The 27,045-nt window shown below is 31.5% G+C and overlaps 1 protein-coding gene across 1 annotated transcript in view; it reads left to right on the top strand.

The window, feature by feature from the left end:
• LOC126840380 (uncharacterized) overlaps window positions 1-25,704 on the top strand; it is a 38,963-nt gene extending 13,259 nt beyond the window's left edge. The window contains exons 3-13 of the mRNA XM_050576063.1: window positions 12,178-12,218; window positions 13,082-13,130; window positions 13,212-13,307; window positions 14,266-14,468; window positions 14,564-14,683; window positions 19,680-19,778; window positions 21,785-21,950; window positions 22,024-22,185; window positions 23,456-23,557; window positions 23,627-23,731; window positions 24,337-25,704. Of these exons, the coding sequence (XP_050432020.1) occupies window positions 12,178-12,218; window positions 13,082-13,130; window positions 13,212-13,307; window positions 14,266-14,468; window positions 14,564-14,683; window positions 19,680-19,778; window positions 21,785-21,950; window positions 22,024-22,185; window positions 23,456-23,557; window positions 23,627-23,731; window positions 24,337-24,491 (1,298 nt within the window). The 3' untranslated portion in view covers window positions 24,492-25,704. The remainder of the gene's footprint in view (window positions 1-12,177; window positions 12,219-13,081; window positions 13,131-13,211; window positions 13,308-14,265; window positions 14,469-14,563; window positions 14,684-19,679; window positions 19,779-21,784; window positions 21,951-22,023; window positions 22,186-23,455; window positions 23,558-23,626; window positions 23,732-24,336) is intronic.
• The last annotated feature ends 1,341 nt before the right edge of the window (window positions 25,705-27,045 follow it).

The following is a 27,045-nucleotide window of genomic DNA, read 5'->3' as shown; positions in this document are numbered from 1 at the left end:
GTAATTCAATTCAATGATTGTTTATCCGTTTTCTTATGTTCTACTTGCGAACGCTGCGCGAGTATGCCTACAAAATACATAAGATTTAAAACACACAAGTGATCACGGTAATGGTTAGAAGTAGTTTTCCTTTAACTAATGGACCCCGAGAAGTTTTTGTTTTGCTACGAAAACCGTCAACCGTGGTGACCTTTGGATAGTGACAGCGCCGTTCTCGTGTAGGCGGGGCCCACGCAAGTCCACGTTCATACCCGTTAAGAATAATAAGAAGCTTGCCGTAGTGACGCTTAGTGAGTAAAAAACCAAAAAAAAAAAATTACTTTTTAGAACTATCAAACAAAACAATAAATCTTCGTGAACATTTTCTTCTCTATTTCGACAAACAACATAATATTGTTTTGACCAAAACACACGTTTTGTGCATTAACTCGAGTCATCATTTTGTGTTATAAAATATAGAATAGATTTCTAATTGAAATACTCTTTTCCAAAAGTCCACATACCGCGATATTGTTTTATCTGCGATCTCGTGGTTAGGTTGAGTTTAGCTCACCAGGCGTTTGGTATGTAAGGAATATTCTACGGCTCTATGTGTAGGCAATTTCGATACGTGTATGCTTAGGTGTACTGCTTATTTGAATTCCGTATACACTAAAGTTTTATACAACATGTTGGAAGATTTAAGATGTAAACTTTTTCTTTTACTTGGCGATAAATCTCTTTCTTGTGATGGACTAACGACCCGTGCCAGATAGCAGGACATTATAAGAAACTGTCTCGGAGGAGAACATAGCGGTGACCCTAAATGGGTCGTTACAACTAAAAAAAAAAACAACGGTAATACCCGCAAGGGTATATATTGTTTTTGAATGAAAGAAAAATAATTTCTTAGCTTCTCTTGAAGCTGTGCTTACATATTATCAAAACTATTTCTGTTATTATTAACTTAAGTTTACTAGGTTTACTTAGGCAATGTAATGCGTCGGTATACATTTTTAATCCTAGGGCATGTTGTCGATATTACAATGCGATTGACATTAAAAAAAAAGAAAACAGGCTAACACCCTGTTTGTTTGAGTAAGGCAATCGGTAAAGAAATCCAATTATGAATAGTTAGACGAGTAAATAATAGAATTAGCCGAGAGGTGATAAAAATCGCCAATGTTTCCCTTCTGATAATATTATTATTGCATGTTCGGCCGGAGCGTTGGCGGTAGATTTGGCGCGTGGGTTGTGTTTTATTATGTCGTGCACAACGCATTTCGCAAAAAAACAATTAAAAACCAAGGTCGTGCACGATTCTAATATCTGCCTGAGTCTAGACGGCCACGGGGGTGAGATAACGGAATTTAACCGAGTTGGTTAATGACCTTTCCTTAACCTGCGGCACGACACCCTCCCGAGATGGCGGCGACGACTTCCTCCCTCGCCGTTAGCTATCTTATCGGGGTAACAAGTTTAAACTATAACACTATATCCTATCCAAAAATAGGTTAACAGGCATAATTGACCACAAACCCGACTTGAGCCAAATGGCTACCTTTAACGGCTTTGGCGTGGCGAATTGAATATTATATTGTATTTTTAGGGTGCCGACAAAAAACCTCTACACCTGTCTCCGACGAAATGCACATATTGGCAGAAATAAAAAAAAAAGAAAGCATATGCATATAATTTTTAATACCAATTATCATAAATGGGATTTCGGTGATATTTTATTTCTTTTTCATAGAATATACTATTATCCATACTGTTAATTTTCAACGAATACTTTGGTTAAGTTCCAACCGCATAATACACTTTACCACTGTACAGCAAAAAAAATAAGGTTCCAAAATATTTTAAGTTTTAACATGTATAACAGTAAAAAAATTTAAGAACTTTCAGTTTTTTTTCCAGTTATTAATTTCTACTATTAAAAGAATAGCTATTTCCTGTTTTTTGTTTGTTACGAGTAATTTATTTTCAATATAAATTAAATAAGAATTCTTGAGCTACTGTAATATATTGTAAGCACAGTTGAGATTGTCATGGAATTTATATTAGTCGTTCAATGAAAAAAAAACTGTTGTTTGTACACTTATTTTTACTAGTACTTAATTGATATTCTCAATTTAAGTTGAAAAAACAATTAATTGTATTATCTAAAGAACCTAAGAAGTTCGGCGATAATAAATACATAAAATACATTTTATCGTTGTTCATTTTCACTGGAACTTTGACTTGAATACAAATTATAATATTTAAAGCATAAAGAATTCATGGAATGCGATCGGCGGATGTCACAGATATGAAAGGTTGAAGGCTATTGAACAAGGCAAAATCGTGTTTTATATTAGTTAACGTTTCCTAAGAATAGCTATTAAAAATGGCTTCCGACTTCCGGCTGTCAAACGCTCTTTTCAACTTTTATTTTCGCCAGAGTAAGGTTTGAACACCCTTGTTTTCTTTCTAAGAGCCCCTTTGCAAAATACCCATGAACTTTTATTCATTTTAACCCTTTCGTTACTGACATCCTCGCGAGGATTTAACTTTAAAAACTTTAAAAAATCGAATAAAATATTAACAACGTACTATCATTATCAACAATGTCTTTAAACACAAGTTCTAGTATAGATTGGTGATAAAAAAATCGACACAGCTATATTGATAATCAATATCAGTCCGATACGTAAAAAAATTGTTGATTTTTTTTCGAAAAAAAAAAAATCCAGAAACAAAAGGGTTAAAATATAAATATATATTATTATATTACGGTACACGTATTCGATCAAAAGTATAGTAAAGAAATTCGTAAATTAGTTTAACACTTAGCACGAATTACTATGGAGTTTTAATGGTTTTTAGGTTCTGCGCAGATGCAGTAAACATGTATATTAAAATAGAAATAAATTTGCGTTAAAAGACATCTATGATAGAGTAAAATAATCTATGATAGGATGAAAAACACTTTCATAATAATCGAATTCCTTTTTTTCTACAAAAATATTTAGAATCTGAATACTAATAATATAGTTTGGTCATTTTATATTAATGAGAATATATTACTTGAAATTTTTTTTAATTTATTACTTATTTCATGGGCACCTCACTTACACGCGAACATAATAGTCCTAAATAGCCTAAGGCTTCTTCGGCCATTACTAAACAATAAATCATAAATTAATTTAAAAACAAAACTTACGCTATATAAAATGTTACTTAAACCAGTATGGTCTTATGGTGTAGAACTTTGGGGTTCAGTAAAAATCTCCAACACAAACAGAATTCAAGTGTTCCAATTCCGAGTCCTTCGGACCATCCTTGCCGCAACTCCTTATGTTTCCAACGAAACGCTCCACAGAGACACTTTCTTCCCTACTGTAGCCGAAGTAGCCAAAACTCACTACAAAAGGTTCCGAAATAGACTCCAGGGACATCCAAATCTTTAATTTCCCATCTGGTCTCCAATAATCTTCCTGAAAATCCATCCCGTCATCTAAAGGTACTAAGAAAATAGTGTAGAGACCTGCTAACCTAATCTCCACTCTTCCAGCCATTGGAGTTCCATCACTAGATGGTTTCTTTAAACAAGTGATACACTACTAATTGTATATATTAACCATACCGTATGCCTATTGTACGAATATTGTAGTGTACAGTTTGTATATTTTTTCTAATAAAAAAAAAAGTAGAAACATCTCACTTCTACGTCGATTATTTAATGTAAATTCATGTTTATTTTCAGAATACTTAAACTACAAAACCTAAACAATTTGTAGTCTTATGGATACTCATACCAATTTTCCAAAAGTTATTAAACACGAGATTGGCCCTTTTAGACCTGAGGGGTACAAATTATAGTACATCTCGGCATTAGCTACATGTTTAATTTAATATATTTAGTTTCAAAACTATAATTTAATTGTAACTGTAGTATACAACTAATATCCTTTTTTTTTTTTAAAGTTGACCTTTTTAAGCCCGAGATACCTACAGATTATAATACCATACATCTGAGCACTAGCTATAATTTAACGTCGTATCCAATTTGAAAACTGTATTTTTAATTATAATATTACACTCGCACAAGTTAAACTCATCAAAACAAATTAGGGTCATTTCGAAGGTGTGACACTAGTGTGTTTTTGACAATCCCGCTTGGATTCTTGTGTCCTGACTAGTTTTATTTCAACCGACAGATGCAATTAAAAAGAAAACGACTCGACACGACTACCGTGTGGGGTTTTGCACAAATACATATATTTTGTTCGCGTAGCGGTTTTTATTTTTTTCAGACTTTTGGTAGCGACCGGACGTTACTTTATAATGATCAATAAAGCCTCGGCTGTCCGGCGTTTTTGGCTGGGGTTGGATTTATTTTATGCCGACAAGCTGGGAAACCCGTAAAGGTCACACGTCGGTCGGATTACAAAGACAAATCCGACTACAAGCGATGGTTTTAATATTATTTTGGTTTTTTTTGGGTGGGGGGGGGGTTGTCTCGACACAATCAGATTTTACGACAGACACGTCATTAGGGTTCGTAAAAAAAACGCATCGTAGTAGTGGAAAAAAACAATTTTGTAACTTTGGCGTTAAATATAATAATATATTACACTGCCGACACCGTTTTCCCCGGGTTGTCATCCCGGACAAAGTTGTTTCGTGTAACCCGCCCTCCGAGTACGTACTACATCCCCCCTTAGGCCTATGTACACCGCACGGGGAAAATTAAATTCCGGAAGTTTAAGTCCCGGCTCGTACTACAAAATCGTTTTACAAGTATAATTGTTATTATTATTATTATTATACGTTAAATTTCATTAAAAGTTTCGTCGAGAAACCTCTCTCTTGGGGAGGGGGGACGGATCTAAACAGGCAACAAAAGACACTAAAAATATTGTATTTCGATAACTCGCAATGAGCTTGGCGTTAGCTGATTTTCCACTCTTTCATATCTTTCGAAACGCCAAATGAATTTTATTGTAAATGTATACGATTTTGATTTGTTTTACAAGTGGTCAAAAAAGAAAAAAAAAAGTTCTACTTGTAATCATGCTGGAGTCCGAAAGAAAGGGTGAAGGAACTTAAACCACCATTGGCCCATTGTTGTAGTACAAACCGTAGAACAAAGCTGTAATCTGTTTTTATAGCTTAAAGGATACTTGCTCGTTTAGTCGGTTAAACTATAACAATTACAATTATGAACATAAGAAATAATCATAAAACTTTTCCACTCAGCTAGCTGTAAAATACAGAACGTGTAACTGATATGTTTAAGTACAATTTAATACGCATGTATGTATGTTTATATACAAACTATATATTATACATAAAACTTTAAATTTCAAGTTGTGTTTACGTTTATGATATAAATGGCGATGACACTTTTACGACTTAAAGGCCTATAAGCTTTATAAAAATTACATTTTGAGTACACCCTAATGTTCATAGCCATAGATTATCTACAGCGCTACTTGGTTTGATACAGAAGCATCAATTAGAGAAGTGTGGCTGAGCTAAGCCTATGTAAGACCAATGTCGGATAAATCCCCCCCTCCCCACCATTTAATATAATTTCTAGACAAGAGCATGTATAAAGTATCAAATTAAGCAGCTCGTGCATCAATATACGTTTACTGCGTGTTTAAATCAATACAATACCTCAATTAAAATCGACTACAAATTATAATCTAATTAAACTGCTAGGCGTTCTTCGTCTAAGAACAAATGCGCGTTAAAATAATTACATTAAGTGTATAACTTGGTTAGGTCGAGCTTCGTCAAAATTGTATGTAATTTAAGAACATCAGCCATTTTCACTTATCATAATAATATTATATTTTTTCATTTAACTAGTCACAAAATATAAAATTGCGTTTCGACTAAAAGTCAAATACGTTTACGTTGAAATAAAGATGCGTTTCATAATTTAAAAAAAAACATTTCCATTGTGCAGCAGGTGTCTTATTCATTATTTCTCTGCACTAACTAATGCCATAAATACATAGTATAAAATCTTTTAATATAATATACATATATATATATATATGTATATTATACTGTTATTGATTTTGTATGACCTATTTCCAACGCGTGAGAAAAAACTTTGGTAACGTGGAGATTAACACTGTCAACAAAGAAATATTTTATAAGCTATTTTCAGCTCATGTTTTGACAGTTTCTTTATAGTGGACTATATGTGTAGTATGACAACACTGGTATCACACGATCGAGCTTACAATTAATCATTCATAAAAAATTCATACACATAATATTAAAATATATTTGAATATTTACACACAATTTCACGATAACAGTCTCTTAGTAAGCAATACAGCTTGTAATTTATTATGCAATATATATATAACTTTTTATAAGGTTAAGCAAAAAAAAACAATATGTATTTTTTTTAAATAAACTATTATTAAAACAAACGCCTTTATCTTATACCTATAGTAAATGTAGACAGCAGATTAGTAAATAAATCATTTTGAAAAGAACATTATAAAACTGAATAATGTTTAAATATTAAGCTTTAGGGAGCTGTTTTACATAACATTACGATCGTTTTCATCACAAATTTTATAAATCATTCACAGTAATGGTTTTTTTTGTTTTGTGTTACTGAAACGTTATTATTCTATATAGCTTGATCGTTTTAAAAATAAACGACCTACCCACCTCTTTATTTGGGTAGTATTTAAATAACATCTCCATAAACATGAATCGCAAGCCGTTTTGCATAAATATTACGGTGAGATGAGCGAAATTTATTACCGATATTATTTATTTCATTTCAAAATCATTTGGAATTAAACAAATGCAATTACTCATCTTACTTACTTAGTATACTATTATTTACTGTTATTTTTCAGTATGCACGCGGTTCATTTCGTACTAACCATTTTTAAGGACATAGTTTTTTTTTTTTTTTTTTAGTAGGATTAAAATGCCATTGAAAGTAATAATTTGGTACTTACCACGTTAGCGGGAAAAAAATAAAGAACGATTTATTTACACAAAGTGTGACGTATAATTTGTCGGTTGATTTATATTATGGAACAGTACTAAATTAATGTAGACGTTCAAATGTTGAGGAAATCGATTCGATTTTGGTCATTATTGGTTTTTAAATCAAACAACAAAGAACACCCAATGGCCATAATGGGAGCGTTATTCTATGCCAATCGATAACCTACTAAATTCAGCCATTCTCCCGTGTTAATATTATATCACTTTAAGCAGTCAGGTTAGGCCCAAGTCGAAATGAAATAAGTAATAAATAAAATCGAAAATTCGACCAAAAAAGATTCTTTGAGAAAGCAACTATTTTTAGTCTTGCAAGTTTCTAATAACCATTTTGTTTGTGACTCTTTTTTTGTTATACTATATAATATATATTATAGTATACTCGAATGTGATACATCAATACGTTTAGTGCGATGCATGATATAATAGAGGCGGTTTTTTTTTGTTACAAAACTGTCGGATATATTACTTTTCTAACTACTCCGGACTTTGGATAGACTTTTTGTCAGTTTGAAACGTTCATGACACGGATGGTACGCGTTTCTTTTACAAGGATAATAAATAACTCAAACAGCCCGTTACAGCATACCGAGACCGTAGTATAACACGTTTTATAACTTTACTGCTTTTGTTGTACCTCGACAAAGGCCACGTACCTTTGTCGTGTCAATCTAACTGAAACATATTTTGCCAAAAACGAGTTTCAACGATGTTTGTTTACGAGAATTTATTATCGTTGTACTTGTCAGTTGATTTTTTTAAAAGTAACAAACACATTAATTAAAAACTTTATTTGAGACAAATAAAAAAAACCTAGTTATTTTCTCCGCTCCACGGAAAAAAATTGAATCGTGGATATGATATCTCTTGCCTTCTATTTGTCCTTCCAATATTCTGTGGTGTAGTTCCTCCTCGTGTCTTAAAGTATGTCCAATTAGTCTCCATCATCTTTCTTTGATTGATCTTAATAATCCTCCAGGTTCACCTATTTCATTAAGTACACTGTCATTGGTACGGAACTCAGTCTAGCCAACTCTTAGCATCCTCCGCCAGCAACACATTTCGAAGCTTTCTAAATATCTTTCTTCTGCTTTGTTTATCACCCAGGACTCTGACCCGTATAGAGCCACGCTCCACACAAACACTTTAACTAGTCGTTTTCTCATATGGATACTCATTTTCTTGGAGCATAGTAATTTCTTGCGGTTCATAAATGCGATTTTCGCTTGCGCTATCCTAGCTCTAATTTCCTTAGTGGACTTTCCATCCTAGGTGATTAAACTGCCTAGGTATTTATAGCTGTTTACTTGTTCTATATAGTTATTTCCCACTCGGATTTGGAGTCTTTGTCTTTGTTGTGATTTTTGGCATATCATAACCTTAGTTTATTTAGTTATTTCAGGGCGTATTCTTCAAAACACTTCTGCATCACTTCTAATGCAGTTTCCATCTCTTTTTCGTTTTTGGTTATTAAAGCAATGTCGTCAGCAAACCTAAGCATTTGTATAAGTTCTCCTCCGACCGTCACTCCTATTTTTCGTTTATTGAGCGTTTTCTTTATTTCTTGGATTGGTCGTTCGACATATACATTAAACAACATTGGTGACATGGGACACCCTTGTCTAGTGCCTTTTCGTATTTTTGCTGTTGCAGATTTGTTTTCTATACTTATTTCTGCTGTCTGTAAAAATTGTATATTAATTGCCTATCCTTGTAATCCACTCCTACTTGCTGTAGAGTCTGGAATAACTTTTGCCAGCTCACTTTATCTATTAAATTCCTTTTCTAGGTCCACAAAGGCAATTAGCGTGTCCTTATCCAGTTCTAACTGCTTCTCTAATAGTATTCTGAGACTTAATATTGCTTCTCTTGTCCCTTTATTCTTTCTAAAGCCATACTGGTCACACCCTAGTTGCTCTTCGATTTTATTTTCCATTCTTTTACATACTACTTTTACTAGTATTTTTGCTGCGTGTGCCATAAGGCTTAGTGTACGGAAGTCGTCGCATTTGTCAGCGGTTGCCTTTTTTGGTATTGTAATGATAATACTTTTCTGGAAGTCTTCAGGGATGACTCTTAATTCATATATTTCCTTCACAAGTTTGAATAGCTCTTCTTTAACTGTTTCCCCTAAATTTTGGATGAGTTCTATAGGTATATTGTCTACTCCCGGAGCTTTATTTCCTGTTGAGAGATTTAGAGAGAAAAAATGGCAGGTAGTTGTTAAAATTGTTAAATGCGTTTAGATAAAAAAATTGCGCGTTCACTATAAAACGAATTATGAAATTGAAAAAAAAAATACACAACACAACCATTAGGTTCTTTTTTTCAAATGCGTCATACCGACTACCGTCCGTGTATGCATTTAGTGGCAAACGTGAAGCGAGCTATTATTGTGGACTTTATATGAATATTATGCAGTCGGTTGGAAAGTTCTATTAATAGATACTTAAACTATGAATATAAAATGTGTTAACGACCGGCAATGGTCGGAGTAACATGTATGGCGTACTCGAGACATCTACAAAGCCAATACAAGTAGCCAAACAGTAAAACCAGCTAAAAGCAATTTTTGAACATTTTCACCGATAACACATAATTTCTTCAGATGACCCATTTTGAAACCAACCAACATTTTCCCAACACAGTTTGAGATAGTTGTAATCTTTATTTGGTATTCAATAATAGTTTTACATACCGAGTAATACACTGTGTTTTAACATTTTCAAAATGTATTTAAGCTGGATTTTAAACTAGGTCGCCTCACTTAATCGAAGTCATTCTATACCAGCGTCAATATTATTCAAAATAACCAAACCAAGTACACTATTAAATTTGTACTATAAAACGAAAATGAATAAACATAATAATTACTGTGCGAACGATTTTTTTTAACAAACTGTTTAAAATACTAAAGATTTTACTGGTGTTGGCCCGTACTCATAAAATATATTACAGTATAAATTTATAACGACGAATAAATGATTATAATGCGTTTTTAATTATCTTAACATTGACGTCAACAACAATAAATTGTTTTACCTCATTTAATTTGCCAATCTTACTCCGCCACTAATTTATTATAGTCCCTTTGTCTTGTTCTCTTCAATCAGATCCGTTCACTAGTATCTACCTAACCTAATCTATTGATTGCCGCTACCTTTCAGAGCTCTTGGCCGTTTTCCATCGGTCAACTAACTTAGTTGTTACATTTTTAATTTGTTTTCTCTATTACTTTTCGATTGCTATTCGTCTCTATATTTCCATCAACATTCGTCTCCTATAGTATTCTATTCTTTGCACACCCATACTTCGTACGAAACGGTTACTTTTTAAAACTAGCGTTTGATGACAGAATAGTTTTTTTAAAAGGACAATCGTCTCAGAATGGCATACAATTTTTTTTAATTTTCAATTGATCCCATTGAATATCGAATCGGATAAAAATTCAAGTAATTAAATAAATTCAACTCGACTAGACTTTGTGCAGTCGGGTCGAATGTGAAATTAAGTGTGTCCACGAATTTAACAACCCTACCTCTGAACAAAAACTTGTCATAACGCAGACCACTGTTGAAATTGTTTTTCACGTGCAGTACATATTGCGTTTTAACGGTGAAACGCGGCAGGAGTAAAAATATATTTCAATTTTTTTAGCTTTTCGGTGTTTTCTATTTTTTTTTTTAATAAAATTCAATTCTATAATCTTTTTTTTTTGCTACCGCACCGATAAAAATAATTATTATAACCGACGGGTCGAGCGCAGTCACGTAGAACATCATATTTTTTGCCCGGCCCGGACGGTTTTAAATTAATTTATCTTTTAAACCGCGTGGGCGGTCTAACGGTCGAGTACGGGGTTTGGATATTATGTATTGTATTATGTTTTTCCCTTTGCCCAAAAACAATAAAAACCTGAGCGAACACGTCCTGCAGCGTGACCAAGTGTGAAAACTTGTTGCCCTATACATATATGGCCAATAAGGGTGTATAATATAGAATAAAAATCACGAATCTCAGAGCGGTTTAAACAACATTCGCAAAAATGCACTTCTATTGGCCAAGTCGTTTTTCTCTTCCATTAGTCTTACACAGTACGTTCGGAGTTGTTTTCCAAGTACGGTGTACGGTATTCAATTTAAATCGAAATTCGGTCTGATCCAATTACAGCCGACGGATTTAATGAAATTGCTTTGTCGTCTTTCCGTACCTACCTATATATAACAACCGCGCATTGAGTAAACTGTATATAAACCGTGTTTAATAGGGCGCACGTTTACACCGCCTTACAATTAAGACTTAATTACTTATTTCGTTTAACGTGATTTTTACAATCAAACAACGGATAGGCTAGAGTCGAAACTCACGTGGTCGAAAAAATGAGAAAATCTCTGAGCACCACTGCCTTATAGGATTTTTGACGCTGAATTCGAATGTGTTATCAGATATTTGGAAAACGCAAAAGAACATGTGCATCCAATATGTATCCTCGAACCTAGTGGTTAGAATAAAAATCAACAAGTTCCAATTGACCATGAGAAGTTTAAGTACTGAACTATTTTTGACCCGAATCATTGCTGCAGTTATCAAACGTCATTGACATAATCGTTATGTTTCACCATTTTTTTTATATAAATTATTATGATAAACGCTTTCCAGACCAATGATCAGAACATGATCAGACCAATTATATTTTACCGTGGTTGTCACTGAATGGTTTTTTTGTATACAAAATGTTTATTTTAAAATATAACAATACATTTTAATTTTAAATTAAAAACTTGTACACACTGTTAAGTGTGTTTTGCTCATTACACGAGATGAGTCACCTAAAAAACCTATTTGAAATCCAACAAAATAGAAAATCTGATTTTTTACCTTTTGGCGTCAAAACTCACATAATCCAAACTTTATACTACCAAAAAAAATGTTTATCGACTGAAGTTATATATATTAATGCGGCATCAATAATGCTATATTTGAGTTTTTCAGTCCACGCTACTTCAAAATAATGTAGTATCGATTTTTTTGTCGTTAAGGAAAACTCTCTCCCAGTTGTTTTGCGTTAAATGTCATAATGTATCTATGCAACAAATGCCATATAGTATGTTTACAGTTTATGCTGAAAAATATGAGTATAATGTATCTTATTTGTGTTTTTAGATATTCCACAAGGAACAGAGTTTAAAAATGAAGTTGCGAGGGTAAGTGTGTTAATAAAAAAATTAAAAATTAACCTATTAACGCTCGGAGATCCCTTTTTGGGACTCAGCAAAAAAAATAGTTACGGGCGTTAATGGGTTAATAATAATTAGAAATTTAGTAGTGCATTAAATAAAGCATTGTTAAAAGCTTTGTTAGAATAATGTAATAAATTATAATATTATATATATATATTATATAATAAAAATAAACGAACCGTGGAATTGATTACTAATTGTCAATCGTTAATTTATTGTTATAATAACTATTTACATTTACCTATTTGTAATGAAATTCCAAAACAAATTTGAAGTTCTCACTCGTTTGTTGATTTGAATAAGCGTCATCCATCATTTAGTTTTAGTAATTTTATTTTTTTACATTTCGTTGAACCCAACAGAAAAATTGTAGGTCCAATAACAAAAGTGAGAAAGTAGATCTGTCCTTGAAATTTATATCATACCATCTAAGCGATTGGTAGAGTATTGAACTGAGAAAGGTCGTTTTAACTAAAAAAAAAAAAAATTGATCGTTTGCTATACTTTTAAGTTGCATTTGTTGATTTGAGATGTTTTTTATCACTAGACAATAGCCATTTAATATGCAATCTTATTGTACTCTGCAATGTAACTGAAAATTAATAGTTAGAGGTTTTCCCGGATAGTCAAGTGTAATTTGATGACTAAATAACTGGTTTCTAAATTATATAAAATCTTTATTTCCATTTTAAGTGCCTACTACATTATGACAGTTTCTTGACAGCTATTTTACCTATTCAACACTTTTGTTATGCAGTATACCCTTTTTAGTTTTTTGTATTTATCTAATATGTTAACCTGAAAGATTATTTATTATATTATTACAGACCATCGACCAGGATGTGCAAGAATTAGAAAAATTAAAAATACCTCCAGGTAGGTGTTTTGCTAAATATATTAGACATTTGTATTACAAATAAAAATCTTCATACCTTTAATCATGCTGTGGATTAACAGGCCAGGGCGAGTCGGTGTCGGTGGTCAAGTCGCACGAATCGTTGTACACAAACAAAAACGGCAAAGAAAAAGCTATAGCGAAAATTCAACAACAAGGTGAATGTTTTAAAATAGTTTACTATCTAAAAAACCGTATGTTCAGTAACCAAACTAAAATATCAACACATGTTTCGCGTACTTAGTAAGTTTCTCTAAAAAATTATAGCGTCCAATTGTTTTCTCAACAAACATTTAGTTTGTTCTACGCTTTGTGCCAACTTGAACCGTCAAAAGCTGATGTTTGAGATTGTTTGAGAGATAATATTACTTTTGTTACATTCGAGTAAAATGTCAGATAGAGTGTAGTATCATATCATTCACTAAAGTATATTTTTGGGAAATATTAAAGAATGGATTCGAAGTACCTTCTCGGGTACGATGAATTATTATTGTTATTATTCGAGAAAATATATTATATAATGTCCCTTTTCAAGGGCACACGAGTTCAATATAGTACATTTCTTTTTTTATAAACCTAAATTGCATATTTTATTCGAATACCTTCACGGGCTCTAAAAAACGAAAGTAAATTTATACATGTCTTTAAATAACGGTATATATATAAATACATATTGAAGATGTAAAATGTAATAGTATAATATTATATAATATTTTTACTTTATGTTTACCTCGTTATAAACTCAAGGTTTAAAAAAAAAATCAGAAAAAAACCAGTACGATGGGGTAGGGGACATAATGGGGCCAAAGCATATTGGGGCGGGAGATGTCACTGGTGTACAGGAATTATTATAACTGAAAGTGATGATAAAATCACTTTCAATAAAACGCTTCGATGCGAATCTGTAGATGGTAGCAATACAAAAATCGACAGAAGCATTTTAAAAGTCATAATGTTATAATGTAAAATTAACAATTGAGTTACTAACTTTTTTGCCGGTAATACAGATAAGGAGTATTATCAGTTTGAAGCTAAAATATATATTAAGCTGATTAACTACCCTAACGGCGTTGTATAATAAATCACAACTGTGTTTTATGTTTTGCTTTTTTGTAGTAAATAAAAATGGAGAACTGTTGGCAAAACTAGAACAAAAAGTTTTGTCGCAAAACGACCAAGAAACGGGCGGTCGTCCGGACACCAAAGTCCAAATGTCCGTCGATATACCGAACAAAGGTATACACAAGCAGACCTCGTATAAGTCAGACGAAGAACCTCGGAAATGGGCTACCAAGCGTTTCGGCTACAAGAAATACTCTGTAAGGACTTGCCGCACAAAACAATGTTATACTATCAAATTTTATTATCACCACATGCCACAAGGTACTAATTAAGTTTCGAACTTCGATTTCAGGACTACACAACATCTTTGGACCCGGAAGCGTCCCCCGAGGAAATGGCCGCATATATTTTCTTCACCAAGGACGACAAGTCAGTCACGCAAGCCATCGAGAAACTCATTCAAGACGGAAGGGTGAGTGTGAAATGAAAAAAATCTAGTCATTTTCTCCGCTCCGCGGAAAAACATTAATTAATCGAGGATATGTAATCTCTTATCATTTATCATTTATCTCTTATCGCGTATATCTAATTTCTTATCTCTAACTGAAAGTGAAAGTGTAACGCGAAAATGGCGACATGGAATTGCTTGTACCCAGCCAATAACATATTCATGGTAATTAAATTAAAAAATGATGTTCGCACAATATTATTATTTAAAAGACATTAACTTATTATTATTATTATTAATTTACATCGACGCGACGGGGTAAAAATAACCATTCAACAAAATAACATTTATTAATATATTACAATATGTTATTAAAATAACAAATCGGTAGTCTATATTATAAATTATACAAACAACACAAAACAGCCATAACGAGGAGATTGCATCGGTCAAATGATTGATTACAATTAGGGTATACCTACCCACCCGTAGACACGGTGCTTGAAAATACAGGATGTGTACACATATATCAAGTATTAATCATGTATGCAATAACCATAAATAACCTTACGCGGGCAAAAATATGCTTGCAAAACGCGGACGAATCGTTCGTATAATAATACGTTTGCCCGTTTTTTATTTTATGCTTAAAAATTAATATTTGAATTGATCCGTTCACTCCAAACGTTAGCGTTTAGGTTAATTCGATTTTATAGCGTATCTTATAGGATTTAATATTGAAAAAATTGCAAGTATAATTTATTCAGGAAACTGAATTTTTGAAATGAAAATCGACTTTTTACATAACATTGTAAAGTACCCAAAGAACTCGAATCTCTTTACAGAATTGAAATTGTATTAAGGATAGTAGTCGGACTGAGTAGTCGAATTTTTGTCTAGATTTTTGATTAAAAAAAGGCCAAAATACATTTTTATTCATAGTAAAAATGTATATAAATTAAAAAATAATACCTCGAAGCTTATACAAATTTACAACATGTTCGAAATTTATTAAAACCACATTTTTTTTTTAATTATTGCCTATACAAAACTCATTAAAAACCCTTTAATGCATGCAATCCCCTTAATGACGTTTTCCTATAAATTTTACCCCTGTACTCACCTTTACCAAGTGAAGTTTACCTTTATCAAACTGTGAGTTAAAATATATTTATTTTTTCAGTTGTAAATACAAAATAGGCCATTAATTTGGAAAATATAACTCTTTGGCGGGCGTATCAGTAAAACCATAGTATCCATTAGTGTCGCAAATTCAAAATTAAATTACTGTAATACTTTTTTATTTCTTACAAAAGAAGTTTTTTCTGATTCTCTGCGAACGTGTACCTATATCATACATTCTTAGGTTGCATCGAAAGCCTTTAAGCACATATAAGTTTTTTTTTCTCAAGTCGGAAAATCCGTTGTTTCAAACAAAACCAGCTCGCCACTTCGTTTACGCAAAAAGTTTGAAACTTTACATGTCAGTTTTAATGGTAACTTTTAGGTGCCATGTGGTTTTGTCGTTGAATAATTTCCAGCCGTTTCTCGAATATTAATTGCAACAATAACGACAACTCGGCTGAACGTCGTGCTTGGTAATAAAAAAATATAATAAAATAAAACCTGTCTCTGTCAGGACAGGAATAAATTGATATGTACAAATGTTGTCTTGTTAGCTCGGTACAGCTGTCTAAACTTTACCTCAAGGCTTATGTCGCATTATACTATTTCGTGTAAATTCCAGATATTTCACCAGAATTACCATGATAAAAAACCGGTTGGGCTTATTAACTCTAATATAATTTATAATATATATATATATATAACTAAGTCATATTTAAAAAAAATGGTATATCAAATTAAACGAAAAGGCAAACGACACACGAAAGTATACAAAGGTGTTTAGAGATTTTTAATTATTAATTATTCTTTAGATCCAGGTAAAACGTTTAAGTTGAGCATTATCGCGATTTAATTAACTTAAATTACCAAGGATATTTTTTGATTGTAAATGTTCAAATGTGCTGTTGAGTAATAAAATATTTAACACATTTTTTGAAAGCTATAATACCTACCCAGAAGTTACAAGAGAGACAATAAGGTTTCGGATTTAATTTCAGTTTACTGTTGTGATTGGGATAATCACAACGGGATATTGTTATATAATTTCCCTCAATTTTTTTACTGTTTTCGTTAATTTATACATAAAAAAATATAACCTAGTATAATAATATTTTGGTTTCGACCTAATTATTCGAAAATGTAATTCGATCAAACGAATGAAACAATTAAATGAAAATGTGAAATAAAAAAAAGTGGTATGAAAAATATAAAATTTTTTCCACATATATATTATGCTTTTAGTCTACGAACTGTTAGGTCATTTTGGACAACTCTTGCTCTACTAGGGGCAATATAAAAACAAAAATCTATATCGCTCAAAATACATATTTTTAGTGACGTTCCTTTAGGCAAGTTAATAAAAATGTTGACTAAAACTATATTCTTTTATATTCGCCCATACCATGCTTACAATGAATTAGTTATTAAACTTTAACAAGTACCACTTGGGGCCTAAAGTTTTTTATTGTTATATTAATTTCGTTTAAAAAGCATTTCATACTATTTTCGCCGAATGTAATAATAGTTCTAGTATTTTCTCAGAAAAGCGGAGTAGCAATTGAAATAAAAACAACTTAAAAAGTTATGTTTTAAAGGCGAACAAGAGAATGGATTTTTCTTTTGCAGCGTTTTGCGTAGGAAAGGTAAATTCTCTTAAGTCCTTTTGTCAGCATTCAACCAACGAGTCGAGTCTGTTACAAGACGAATTTTGCTTAACGTTTGTGTTGGTTACAATCTTTATTTTAGTGTATGGATTTTACGAAGTAAAACCATATTTTAACGTATGAATATATAAAGATCTTAAAATGATTATACTGATTAAAAACCGATTTATATTAAAGAAACAAAGTACATATAATTAAGAGGACGCCACTCCGCTAATTTTAAGGAGTAAAGTATAGGCAATTTTTTACTAAATCTTAGCTTAAAGGTTAAACCATGATGTGTAATTATTAGTTCAGTAATTAGTACTCTTAATGATAGCATCATTGACAGAGATTTAAAAAACAATTTTGAGAAAAAATTGTCCGACAGATTAGTTACTTATATCACTTGAAAGTTAAGAACTTTATATGTATCGCTTGACGAGGTTTTTACAATAACTCGATTATTAAAACCAAAATAATTGCTTAATAAATATTTGTTTTACCTTTATTTAAATAAAAAACTAGTTGTGTTTATACTCGTCAAGACGACATAGAAAAAGTTTTTAACTTTCAGATGATATAAGTAACTTTACTGGAAGCCAAATTTTGAAAGAGCTGTATCAAGAAAGCCAATTCGTGTTTTTATACCATACAACAAATGCATGTGGGGTATCCTCCTAGTATAATATTTTGTATCTTAAGTCGAACAACGTGTAAAGACGGAAAATAAGGATAATCAATTGTTAAATTTAAGAATTCGTTGTACCGATAATGATTTGTTATTTTCCGACAAATTCCTTGATTAATCACCAGGTAAAACAGATAATATTTATTACATAAGAAAAAAAAACGTTGGTTCAGATGTTCGCCGTTAGCAGCATAGTAAGCAAAAAATATCTGGTAGCTTACTCGTTCGCCAGACTTCAAAACAATTGAGTTAATTAAAAAATAATAATCTAATTTATCGAATCATTAATATCAATAATGTTTATCATCGGGTCAGCGCCCCGGTGTGCCGCCTTTGTACTATAAATAGGCATAATATTATGAATGTGCATAATCTGTTTGTCATAATCACATGCGGTAGCCTAAAGGCAAGCTCATCCGTGTTCCAAAATAACCGGAGACACAGTCTAAACGACAAGAGGTATTAATTAGAATACATAGATAATTGTAGATCCTGAATAAAGACATACATAGCATAGTAATTATGAACTGGAAATTGCTTGTCAGTCAATATTCGGACCGCAATCACGTTTGATGTAACGGGCGTGGTAATTTCAGATTATTCTTATTAAAAAAAACTATGACCGATTTAATTACAGTAAGAAAAACTATCGAGTTAATTTGTCTTTAAAAAAAATATGTCAAATCAATAGGACTTGTTTAATCAACCTACGCGTATTACAAAATAAATAACTTACAGCTTAACAAGTTGACTGTCTTGAGTATCATATCCAACTCTAAAAAGCTCAAAGCTCTCATATAGCTTACCGTTAACTTTTTAAAGGAAATATAGGTTAACGCGAATAAAACTTATTTTTTGATGTTAAAATAATTGTTCTTTTTTTTTGTAAATTTTATATAGCTAAAATTTGTTTTAAATATAATATCATATTATTACCGTTAATTATTTTTAATTTGTGATAATATTTAATGTTATAGTTATTAATATTATTTGTTTTAAAAACTCTGCAAACAACACTTGATGTTTTAATATACTCAGAGACAGTTCAAGCTACAAGTGTTAAAGTAATATTTTTACCCTACTACCTACTTTCCAGCCGCCCGTGTATCGATTAGCGATTTGACCTACTACAGCTGCTATCGTTGGTGCACTTGCATCAATGCTACTTAGATTCACCTACCTTAGAATATTATTTTTATAGAGCAATATGTAATAATGATCTAAACGATGCTTCACAACACTTAAACTATAAGCTTGACTAAGAAGAATATACGCCAAAATATATATAAAAAAGAAAACAATTTTTTGAGTAATATTTAGGCATTTTCTAAAATTAAATCTAATAAGTATTCCGTCGAAGAGGGGTTCAATTTGTTCAAATAACGATAATATGTTGGTTTCGAAAGCTTAATACGTTGGCTGCAACCAATATTCGAATAATTTAATATTTTACTCACTTGATTTAATACCTAATTATTACACATTCTATGATAACACCGCCATAGTATTTATGCTATTACCGTTGGTCGACTAATTTTTTATTTATTGGTGTATTTTACAGTTGGACCGAGAAGCGGCCTTAGCCTATTTGGGATTGATTGACAAAGAATTGTTCCGATTAGACGCCCGGTATCCGTTGGACTTTAACAGGGACAATGTTGTAAGTTGACACTATTGTTATAGCAAACCAAAAATCGTAGGCAGTTACAGAAACATAATAAACAGTCTAAAAGCGTAGTTTAGAGTAATTAAAATTGTATAGTATTCTGTATTTTGTTTAAAATGTTATAATTTTGTGCCAGTTAAATATATATATATATATATATATTTATATATATATACTAGTGCCCGCGTACCCGGCTTCGCACGGAATTTTACTGAAAATAATAATTAAAACAATCGGAATAATAAAATGAGAAGCAAGCAAGTAATACTTACACGTTAAAATGTTGAAATGTTACAGTCAAGGTGGTAATCTATCGAAGACTAAAATAGGCAACTATAAAATATTAAAATGTGAAATGTGAAAACATGGCATTTTTGGCCAGAAACGATGAATAAAATATATGATCTGCTGTCAACCGTCCATCTATTTCACTGAAATTTGTTTACGTAGCGCCATCTATTGGAATAAACTTTCACTAAAATATTAAATTTTTCTATTTTACCGGGCATCTTTTCCAATTTTTCCTATTTAACCTATCCTTTCTCTCGAGTTGGACCAAATTACACACACTGTGAACAATTTTATCAAGATCAGTTAAGTAGTTTCGGAGTTCATCGCTAACAAACATCGTGACTCGAGATTTTTATATATATAATATAAGGATAAGTATAATATACTATTATTTCTATGATTCTACAATACGGTCTGTTGGTTTGGGGCGGTACAGCCAAAAACGCATTACGGCCACTCATAATACAGCAAAGGCAAATAATCAGGATCTGTCTTAATAAGCATAACTTAGAAGGATCAACTATCGATAACTTTAAATTATTAAATGTTTTACCGATAGAGAAATTATATAAAAAATCTCAATTTTTATTATAATAAAAAACTTATGACTAACATATAACTTATGGGGCGATGCAGAAAGCATATTTGATTAAAGGGAAAATAGAGCATATAATGCAAAAGTTACTTATATTAATAAATTATTTGGTCAAAAATTTGTTGATTATCTTGGTCCTACATATTTCAACACATTGCCTATTAATATTAAAAATAATATACACACTAACTACAAGAATCTTAAACATTTTAATCGCAATAAAATAATTGTTAATTGGTTATTCACATTATTAGATTAATATCTGCGTATTGTATATTCTATTTTTATATTCTAACTATCTAAAATTGTGTTTATATTTTTGGATTGTTAATTTAATCAGTTAATTTAAGTGATATAAATTGTAACTCTCTGCCACCAACACAAGCATAGCTTAAAGGTGGTAGATTCATATTTATTTTAATTTTTTTTTCTTTAAATTTATAATAAATATTTATTAAAAAAAAAATAGAATAATATAGATGTACATATCACACGTGATTTTTAATTAATAGATTCTATTCATAAAATTAACCAATAATAGGTATAATATCGATGGTGACACGGCAAAAGGGTCTAAGCGACATATTTCATAGTTTTCATGATGGCCACTAAACGTTCTTTTTGTGATTTTACTATTTTTTTTTTCTAAGTTCCCAATAATTTTTTTTAGTAAGAATTGGGAATTTTTCAATCATATAATTATATTATAATAAATATGAATTATAATATATTTTTCTAACCAATAGTATAAGCCGTGTTGCTTAGACCCAAAGTGTCGCTTAGACCCTTTTGCCTCGTCACCATCGATATGTTGTTGATTGTTTAAAAAAAAACCTCTTAGATTTTAATTAATTTTGCGATTTCACAATTAATCGTGGTCTGATACTGGCATGGCGATTAATTTGAAGTTGCGGAAAGGTTGTTTTTTATTTTTTTCCTATTGAAGTCGAATAAAATTGTAAAATAACTCTTATTGCACTAACAGATATACGGAGCGGGAAATAGTTAAATGAACTGCACGGAAAATCTCTCTGTGAAGTGAAATAACTAGACCGGTTCAATGTGATTTTTTTTTCTTCATTAAATTATTATTAATATTATTTGTTCACACCAGGAAAGACCGATCGCGTACCACAAAAATTACGATTCGACCGACTTCAACGACATCGTGGACGGGACTTCGGCCGAACTCAAAGAAATGCAACAGATACTCAGAGAGAAATTCGCTAAGCGCGACAAAGTAGTTTACGAAGAAGACGAGGATTCCATGCGGCTCGACCGTACGCCATATTTATCATTTTCGCTCGTCAAAAAAAGCCATTGTCTAAGACATTTTTAATTTTTTCTTCGCAGGTTTCAGAAAAGTGTTGGAAGACAAAATGCACCTGACCGATTCTCAATACCAACAACTGCTGGAAACGCTGTCGTCGGCCGATTTCGCGTACGCCCAAAACATGATGGACGAGATTATCTATCAGCTGGCCAAAGTCATGTTCAATCAAGCCCTCTATATAGGTGAGTCGACTAAATCGAAACGCCTCATACTTTACTTTATGCACGATAAACTAATAATATAATATTATAAAAAAAAAAAAAAAAAAACAACAACAACAAAAGTAATAACACAGATTACAATATAAAACTAGATAGTGTACTCTAAGAAAAACCAAAAAAATCTAAACAAACTTTAATAATCTCAGGGCAGTGTGACTAAACAATAAAAACATATGTACTTCTGTTATACAGTAAGGTCAAAGAAATTGTACCAAACATCCATAATGTTATCACCGCCAACCGTCGTTAATCAACACAGGTCACAGTTGTATATAAAAAAGTAGATTGCTAACTAGTGATAACAATGGAAGTCGACGTCCTCTATTTTCGTGTGATTAATGTGTGCATACACTAGACAGTAATTTATATATAACTGTGATTTTGTGTTATCAACTTAACTTCTAATTGTTTTAAACATATTTTCATGTGATAATGTTCTAATTCCCCCAATGAAGACGGAAAATGGCAACTTCGATTATTTCTATTGGCGGCATGTATACTTAGCAATCTAGTTTATTACATTATATATCTGTGTTAATCAACTAATTTTTATTAATATTTCGTATCATTTCCTATCGATTGTTTTACTATCGAGTGCACTATCTGGTTTTATTTATTCTGTGGTAATAATGCGCTGTTTGATTGAGCTTATGATTACATTTTGAACGTCTTGTGTTTTAAATTGCTATATACCTTGTACCTTATATTTATTGTGTTCGGATGTTTATCGTGTTCGGCATATCCGGCAATCGATAAACGTCAAACAAACAAGTTGAACATTGAGCACAACGCCTTACATATTTGATAAAAATGGAGTCGTGCAAGTGCTCTTAAAATAATAATAATGAACGTAGTAAAGGGCACCTTTACCTATGTCGGCATAGAACATCGATGGTATTCGATCACTTGTCTGACATAATATGGTAAGATCCGGTGGTCTCTTATAGTTGTATTCCGCAGCAATTCGACCGCAATAATATAATAATATCGGACTGGAAATTCAATGCGTTCTTACCCCGGAATACCCCGGCTGCAAGGTCGTTAAAATACTTATTCCCTTCGTCCAATAGGTGTATTCATAGGAACTTCAATATTTCACATATCACACATTCACACCGATATAATTGAGTTTCATAGGGAGGGATTATTGCAACTGAAGTTGGCGTGGAGGAGCGCTCTTCGCCTGTTTAGCGAATCAATAATACTATTGCTAAGCGTTTATACGTTTCAGGTGGATCGGAAGCACAAGAGTCTTTGCAAAAATTCACCGACTTTTTGGAGACGGAAGCGAGTCGAGGACGAATATCCAGAGTGCTGGAAAAGAAAATACTGGGTAAGATAAGACTTTGGACGGCAAAAATTAATATGACTGATGATAATGTTTGGGTTTGATTTTTAACAGAACTACTAATAATGTCGTTGTCGGATACGTTGAACGAGCACCCGGAATTGATGGATGCCGCCAAACAAGGATTCAGTAAATACTTGGACGCTTACCCGAATCTCAGTAAGTATATAGGTGGTGTTCGACTTAATGCGGAGGTCGACCGATCTTATGAGTACATTTTACATGGATAAGTTATTGGACTGGATACAAGAAATTTCATGTCATTACTTTCACGTTACACTAACCATTTCACGTAATAAGAGATAAGATAATAGAGATAAGCACAGATAAACTGTGTAAAGCTAAACTAGATTACTAACTAGTGATAAGAATATTTATATATATATATATATTAGTGTATTATTTTATACACTAATAAATCTCATAAAATGGCCAACGTCGATATATATATATATAATATATCTGTGATTCTGCGTTGTCAACATAACTTTTAATTGTTATAAGCGGTGATAACACTTATAAACAAGTGATAAAGTTCTAATTCCCACAAAGATGGCGTAAAATGGTAACTTCAATTATCTCTATTGGCGGCATGTACACTTATCAATCCGTGGAGATAAGTGATAAATTATGAGAGATAGTAATTACAGATAAATTATAAGAGAAAAAGATAAGTAATAAGAGATAACATATCCATGGTTTAATGTTCTTTTCCGTGGAGCGGAGACAATAACTAGATTTTCTTTTTTAACAACACTTTGTAGACGCCAACGAGGTACAAAAGAAGAACGAGCCGAAAGTTCGAAGGAATACTGCACTGGGCGACGGCAAGGAAAAACCGAAGAAAAACGACACTGGATCGGTTAAACGATCAGTCAAGACGTCCGGCATCGAAGACGGCGATAACGCGAAATATTAAAAAAAAAACCGACAACATTTCAGAATATACATAAGTGTTTTGGACTTGTTCAACAAGTCTACACGCTTATAATATCAGAAACCGACGAATTCCTTTAATCCTCCCCTTACACCGAACCTCCTGTTGATCCCGAACCTCCTCTTTTTCTCCTTCGCCGTTCCCCATTTAACGATAATATTACTATTATTATAAACTATACAATATATTTTTATGTGCAAGACGAGATATTATATATGATTGGAGCGTGCTATTGATTTGTGATAATACGATATATACCATAAAGTTTTTTAATTATAATATACATTATACTATATCCTGTACACGATTTATTAAAATAGACGTATTACTGTTTAGATATAACCTAGAAGTTGTAACTTATGACATACGGTAGAAACTATATCCTTTGATTCCCTATATTGTGTATAAAATATATTTAGAATTGGTTTGAATATACGTTTAGCACGATGGAAATATGATGTAAATTGTTGTTGAACAGTAAAAAAATATATTCTTGGCCTGACCGTGGTAAATTATATATAACTTCTAGAAGTCATTTAACTTTTTTTTTTTCGTAATTGAATTCAACAACATACTTTCCTTACAGCGTAAACTGAGCACAATCACTGAGGTTGCATATTATTGTATACCTAACTTGAACTAATAACTAAAATTTTCACGGAACAAGTATTATATTAAATTTATTATAATAATATACTTAACATGTTTACATCTGGTCAATTTATTTTGCCCGACTATTGTATACTACTTAAGTGTTTCATGTACTATAATATATATCGTGTTAATGTTGAATACCCTGTACTTGTGTTTAAACGGAAATGTGCAAATCATTTTTAACTTTTAATAAATAAATAATAACGATTTGTACGATTCTAATAACATTCTCTTGTCTTAACTTGAGATTGCGTTTCTTTGGCAAATGAATGTCTATGATCACCCGGCCTCAGTCTGAAAGAGTTTGTAACCCAACACTATTTATAAAAAGCTAAAAACTTACTTTTTTTTTTTTAATATCTATACACAGTACTATGTCAAAATTATATGGTGATTATTTTCTGTCGATGACTCTCGTGTAATCGTTGTATCTATTAACCTTTATTAGATTTGTATCTTGTATTGTTGTACTTACATAGGAATAAAAATAATATAATTTTTTTTTTTTGTTAAATGACATTTGAATAAAAGCTTCAACTAAGAATATGCATGCAATCATATACAGGATGATCCAACTAATGTGGGACACTAATTTTCTCGGAAAATATGAATATTTTGAAAATTATTTTTTTCCTATTCTTTTAGGTATAAGTTTTACTATATTTTTCAATACTTTGAAAATTTTTATCTCCATCCTTTATACAATAAAAAGGGTCTAAGTTCACGTTTTCAAACGGCAACATATGTTTTTAATTCATTCATTTGTAGGAAAAACAATTTTTAAATATGTTATCGTTTGAATTTATTATTTTCATCCATCTAGCCGTGAGCTATGACTTGGTAAAGATATTATATTTTCTCTTAAATATTGTTATATTTCTTTGGTTTTCCAAAGACCGGGAGCCAATAAAATACCTAATTATGATCGCATTGTCCAATAGGTGAGTACACAGATAACTAAACACAATAAAATGTTTTATGATACTTTAGTTGAACAGCGATTCATATTTACAGATAACCGACTTTTCAGACACACCGTCATGACAGGTAGATCGAAAGACCTATATTATCAGCGGCTAACAAATGGCTATTAAAAATGAAAATTTTATAATAAAATATAGAAGTTTCATAAAATGTAGAAATTTTATTAAAAATGGAAATTCTATAATATAATATAGACATTTTAAAAAATATGGAAATTTTATAGTAAATATAGAAATTTCATAGTATTTAGAAATTTTATAAAATATAGAAATTCTATAATATTATATACAAATTTTATAAAATGTAGAAATTTCATAAAATATGGAAATGGACACTTAACGGTAAATAGAAAATTGAATTACTTTCTTGGTTCTATTCATACATTTAGCTTTATGTAACTGAATATATGCGTTGTCATTTTTTTTTACAATATTATGCATACATTTTTTGTCCTAACAAATTAAAAAATATCTGTAAGACTACTTGGCCGCTTTTAAATTTTAGTTTAATCCAATAAATTGTCAAAATATTATGCTGTTTTTTTATCTGTCTGCATTATTCTTTATTCAGTAAACCATAAGTATGGTAGATTCTTAAACGATAATTTAGCTTATGACTGAATAAAATACTAATATTCTAAAATACAAAACTTTTTTTTTAGGGTTTTTACATTTCTACTGGTAACCACAAATTTAATAGGAATTTAAAATCGAAAATAATACATCAGATTGCAGACATTAAAAACAGAGTAGTCAATCTACAAATATTTTTAGCCTATTTTATCTTTCGAGCTGTTTTACCTCTATAAAAAAATTCAGCCGAGTCTGCAATCACGAAAGAGCATTTTCATGTCTCGTTCAAGTATCGAATAAATTTAGAGTAGTGGTGGAATTATAGA

Source organism: Adelges cooleyi, unplaced genomic scaffold (assembly GCF_023614345.1).
Source record: "Adelges cooleyi isolate 19-005CV unplaced genomic scaffold, UGA_ACOO_1.1 ACOO_flye_CR_arks_rails_tigmint_CR_PRNA_376, whole genome shotgun sequence".
NCBI lineage: Eukaryota > Metazoa > Arthropoda > Insecta > Hemiptera > Adelgidae > Adelges > Adelges cooleyi.
The sequence above is the reverse complement of the archived record's forward strand: the minus strand, read 5'-3'. Positions and strand labels throughout refer to the sequence as shown.